General features: G+C 44.4%; 1 protein-coding gene across 1 annotated transcript; it reads left to right on the forward strand.

Moving 5' to 3' along the window:
• The first annotated feature begins 1,489 nt into the window (after positions 1-1,489).
• Positions 1,490-5,225, forward strand: LOC147615118 (pentatricopeptide repeat-containing protein At2g33680-like). The gene has a single exon (XM_086779099.1). The coding sequence runs from the start codon at positions 1,864-1,866 to the stop codon at positions 4,150-4,152; it is 2,289 nt and encodes a 762-aa protein (XP_086635225.1). The 5' UTR covers positions 1,490-1,863; the 3' UTR covers positions 4,153-5,225.
• Positions 5,226-5,659: the final 434 nt, after the last annotated feature.

Below are 5,659 nucleotides of genomic sequence, written 5' to 3' on the forward strand. Positions count from 1 at the left end.
TTCGGAGCCCTCCGTGCACAAAATTCCTACAACAGAGAAAAAATGAAGCTTTTTGAAATATCGGTGACAGTTGCTATCGAGAATGGGGATATTAAATTATCATGCTGGGAACCCCTAGAGGAATTTGTCAGAATGGAGTGTTTAAAAGGTCTTTTTGCACTGGAAAAAGGTGGCACCTTGAACCACTTGCATTTTCACATGGTTGTTTGATGGCACCATCCCTAATAAGTATAGGCAAAACCATAAAAAGATATTTAGGATGGGATTTCTTTAAGCCCGAGGGAGGCTTGATTATGTGTAGAGGTCTTAGACGGATTGAAATTCACATCTTTGAAAGCATGGTAGGTTACTATATGAAAGACTTACATAAACCACACTTTAAGTTCTTCTCGCACAGTATATCTACTAATGAGATAACAAGAGGACGTCAGCTATACGCTTTATATGGCCAGTAATAAAGTGTGCTTGTCGCCTGTCAATCTTTTTGAGAGAGCATATGTATGCATGGATAATTACATAGCAAATAAGCTTGGCGATTCTTTGCAAAGCACTCTCCTCAAAATGGTGTGCACTGGAAAGTACTACTCAGTAGTGTCATGGATAATTCCAAATACTGGTTCAGGTATGAGCAGGAAAAGGTCTGCTACTGTGTGGAAAGTTATGAAACTCCCTCACCTGACCCATTGCATATAGACATAGAAGAGATTTTCTTCGTAGATCCTCCTCCTAACAGATATGTCAATCCTGTGAATGCAAGAGAGGATACAGAAGATGAAGAGGATGAAAATGAGCATGGTAATGGGCAACAAAATGTGCATGGCAATGACAGTATTGAACCAGGAACTCAAGTGAATCGCATACAAAAGTAATGCATAAATGTGTTTGCATGTGAGAGGAGATGGGCTGGATCTACTCTTACTGAATCTGCAAAGGCGCATTACTTGATTTATGTCTTACTCTGGGTGGGACCACAATCTCTTCTACAAAAGATAAGCCAAGGGTTAGGAAGAGATTGTGTGAAGGTTGGAAATGCATGGGCCCAGAACTAGAAGATGGTACCTCAAGGAAAAACAGATTGATCATACCTTTGTTGCATTCATAGAGAACCCAATGGGAACTAGACCCATAGTAAAAATTTGGTCAATAAAAGGTGGCAGTTTGGAAAAACAATCCCCAAGGGATGCACCATAGAAGCAATGATGGGGTGGGGACTTGCATCATGTTGGGCTATCAGATCTCTTGGGAGGAGTCTAGCTTTTTGTTAGAGGAAGAGAGATGGTCCTTGCTTTGTAAACTCCTAAATGAAGTCAAGAGTGAAAAATAGGGGTCTGTAGTGAGGAAAGTTCAGATGTATATGACTTGAAAGTGTTCTTGTCCTTTTTCAGCACTTATATATAAATATATACTATAAAAAAAGAAAAACAAATTAATTCAAACCCACTCGACATGTTGATTTAAATAAAAAAAGGTAGTTGTCTGTGCGCACAAAATCTCTACGCTTGCATGTGCATCCCAGATGTCTCTCTCTATAGACGTCGGGGCTTTCTCTGTCTCTTTTTCTCCGAGTCACGCTGTGTGGAGGAGGTCGCTGCAGAGGGTCATGACCGGGAACCGTGGAGTCTCGATGAGGGTCGGTTTTGGCGGCAGAGGAGCACCCTAAGGTCGAAACCTTAGCTATAAGATCGTGGCGGGTTCTGAGTGTGAAAGGCTTACGTCCATAGCGTTGCCGACCAAGCGGGCCGTGCAGCAGGATTGCAAGTGTTGAGGAAATTTCGGCTCCAACCACTGTATGCTCGGGTGACACCCCCCTTTTTAGCCCAGGGCAGCCGAGATGGCTTTTTGCCGGCCACCAACAAGAAGGAGATGCTCAGCTTAGAGGAGGCACTCACTTCTTCGCAAGAAGGGATGCCGCCCCTGCCTTCGGTTGAGGATTGCGCATGCCTCTTGCACAAGTGCAGAGACGAGAGAAGCGTAGCGCATACGCTTCGCTTGTATGGCTGCATGCACGAGAGTGGGCTGGAATCCCACACATTAATTGGGAACTACCTGATCTCGATTTTGGTGGAAGTTGAAAGCTTGTGCCATGCCCAGCAGGTTTTTGACCGGCTGGTGTATCGGGATGAGCGTTCATGGAATCTTCTCATCATAGGCTATGCTAAATGCGGAGAGCTACAGCATGCTCTCAACCTGTACAAGAAAATGCGAAAGGATAATTCAATACATACTCGTGGATACACTTTTGTGGCCTTACTGAAGGCTTGCACCAAGCTGAAAGATCTGGAAACAGGCCGTGAAATAAATGCTGAGATTTCCATAATGGGTTTGTTGGAAAGAGACGTTTTCATTGGCAGCACCCTGGTTGATATGTATGCCAAATGTGGCTCCCTTGCAAAGGCACAAGAAGTGTTTGACACACTCGTGGTTCGAAATGTAGTCTCATGGAATGGACTGATCACAGGGTATGTGGAACACGGACATGATCAGGAAGCGCTCAACTGTTTTGAACAGATGCAACATGAAGGCATCTCACCCGATGCTGTCACACTCATTTGTAGCTTGAAAGCATGTGCCAGCATAGAAGCCACAGTCAAGGGGCAAGAAATACATGCTGAGATTGCCAGAAAAGGGTTGGAAAAAGATCTCTTTGTTGGCAGCACCTTGGTTGACATGTATGCTAAATGTGGCTTGCTTGCAGAAGCACAAGAAGCGTTTGATAAAATTCCGTTTCGAGATGTAGTTTTGTGGACTGCACTTATAGCTGGATATGCAGAATGCAGGCGTGGTGAAGAAGCCCTTAACTGCTTCAAACAGATGCAACACGATGGTGTCTCTCCTAGTGCTGTTACATTTGTTTGTATCTTGAAAGCTTGTGGCAGCATAGGAGCCACAGACAAGGGCCAAGAAATTCATGCTGAGATTGCCAGGAAAGGATTGTTGGAAAGAGAGCCTTTTGTTGGGAATACCTTGGTTGATATGTACGCGAAATGTGGCTTGCTTGTAAAAGCACAGGAAGTGTTTGACAAGCTCCCAGCTCGAGATCTAGTTTCATGGAATGCATTAATTGCAGGATATGCCGAACACGGGGATGGTGAGGAAGCACTCAAATGTTTTGAACACATGCAACATGAGGGCATTTCTCCGGATGCTCTCACCTTTGTTTGCAGCTTGAAAGCTTGTGGCAGCATTGGCTGTACACACAAGGGACGAGAAATACATGCTGAGATTGTCAGAAAAGGGTTAGAAAGAGACCTCTTTGTTGGCAGCATCTTGGTTGATCTGTTTGCGAAATGTGGCTCGCTTGTAGAAGCACAGGAAGTGTTTGACAAGCTTCTGATTCGAGACGTGGTCTCTTGGACTGCATTAATCGCAGGATATGCTGAACACGGGTGTGGTGAGGAAGCACTCAACTGTTTTGAACAGATGCTACATGAGGGCGTCTCTCCAGCTGCTGTCACATTTGTTTGCAGCTTGAAAGCATGTGGCAGCTTAGGAGCCACAGACAAGGGACATGAAATTCATGCCAAGATTGCCAGTAAAGGGTTGGACAGAGAAGTCATCGTTGGCAGCACCTTGGTCGATATGTATGCCAAATGTGGCTCCCTTGCAAAAGCGCAGGAAGTATTTGACAAGCTCCTGGTTCGCAATGTGGTCTCATGGACTGCATTGATGGCAGGATATGCCCAAATTGGAGATAGTGAAAATGTTTTTCATATCTTTGATATGATGATGGGAGAAGGTATAAAGCCGAATTCGGTCACCTTCTCTAATGTTCTTAATGCATGCAGTCATGCAGGTCTTTTGGATAAGGGCCGGGTGTACTTTGAGGCCATCAGCAATGAGTATGGTTTCATCCCAACCCTTGAGCATTACACTTGCATGATTGATCTCCTTGGCCGTGCAGGTCATATTGACAAGGCAATAGTGATGATCAAGAAGATGCCATTCCATCCTGGTGCTGTGGCGTGGCATACTGTGTTGGGGGCTTGTCAGAAGTGGGGCAATGTAGAGCTTGGAAGACTTGCGTTTGAACATGTGGTGCGATTGGATGAAAAGGACGTTGCAACTTACGTATGTATGTCTAACATCTATGCAGATGCTGCCATTGTGGAGGATGTGAACAAGGTTGGGGCATTTATGTCAAAAACGGAGTAGCGAAGATTTGTTGCTAGAGATGCAAACAAATTCATGTTTACGAGGAAGAAAAGTGTGCTTGTGCGGACTGTTGGTGATAGTGGTGCAACTGCAGTAGCGAATCACGATTGTGCCCTTTTACTTGAAATGGTGATGCCAGAGTGTTGGAGAGATCGGCGAGGTGCAGGAGGATGAAAGTGAGTTGGGTAGTGTCTGTTTGTCTACAAGCTGGTGATATGGAAGAAAGGTTTAAGATCTATCAAGTTTCAAACAAGAACCTCACATGGAGGTGTAAAGGAAGACCAGTACTGTCCATGAGTGCATAAGCAAGGCTGCTACAAAGTATCCCTGGGTAGACATCTCACTGACAGCTGTTTTCTGGATTTATTTAGTCTTTGTGGGTGGTGTGGTAACGTCTTTTCATCACTCTGTTCTTTGTCACTGCAGTTCCATAGGATGGAGTTGAAGCATGTCCTCTTCTGGTGATGTGGGGCATTGTTCGCTGTTTTCAGTGAAGCCTGGTAATGGGGGCAGTTGATGATTTCTTCAATAGCTCCATTTACGGAGCTGAGTTTTTTCATCCAACATTGGAATTTGATGTGCCTCTTGGTGTGGGTTTGGGGGATGCCAGGCCTTACTGGATTTTCTGTATATGGTTCCTTTTGGAGGGCTTGCGAATGCTATGGGATTACAAAGACACCTAAGGAGGACAAAAAAGTGGTGAAAGGGTCTCTGATTGCTGAACAGGGTTCCCCTTCTTCAAAAGCATTGTGGACACCGTCGGGGTTGAGCTCTAATGGCTACAGTAGATGAATGGGAGAATGGGTTAACTTTTTCTACCACCACCTTAGGTGCACGGGAGGTGTGCACTGCACGCTTTTTTTAAAGCTTCCCACACTGTTTTGATAGCATCATGATTACATTTTGCCCAGTTTACAACGCAGTTCTTAATTGGGTCATTTCTGGCGCAATTCGAGCCAAGTTTTGTGACACAGCCCACACCTAGTTACCAAATGTGTCTCCAAATTGGGCTCACCAGCTCACACTTTGTTTTGTGCAATTTGGACAGCAAGAAGACTTTTATTTCAAATACGGTGTGGACAGTTACCTGTGTGTTCACCCAAGGTCTATAAACGCATGAACATACTTGTGATTCATATCCTAGCATTTGCACTCCATGTGGCATGGTTGTCAACACATAAGCAATATTTATTATCATAAGGATATAGGTGGGTTCTGCTACCCTTGGATAGGCTGCAACTGTAAATAATGGTACGCCTCCTCATTAATCTTTTTCAAGGTTAAATAAGGTCCAAAATACCTTGGAGACAACTTATAGACTATTCTTGCCCTCTTTACATGAGAATCTTTCGGGAAGCTTATGTAATTTCAGTTGCCGCCTTCTTTCAAGACTCTAGGTGACCACTTTTGGTTAGCATAGAATTTTGCTCCATTTTGGGCACTCCCTATTCTCTTTGTTGTTTTAAGAAATCAATCAACTGTTGCCATCAACCTGGACTTTCTCTGG

Source organism: Cibotium barometz, chromosome 40, assembly GCF_041138505.1.
Source record: "Cibotium barometz isolate CiBa-2024 chromosome 40, ASM4113850v1, whole genome shotgun sequence".
Lineage (NCBI taxonomy): Eukaryota > Viridiplantae > Streptophyta > Polypodiopsida > Cyatheales > Cibotiaceae > Cibotium > Cibotium barometz.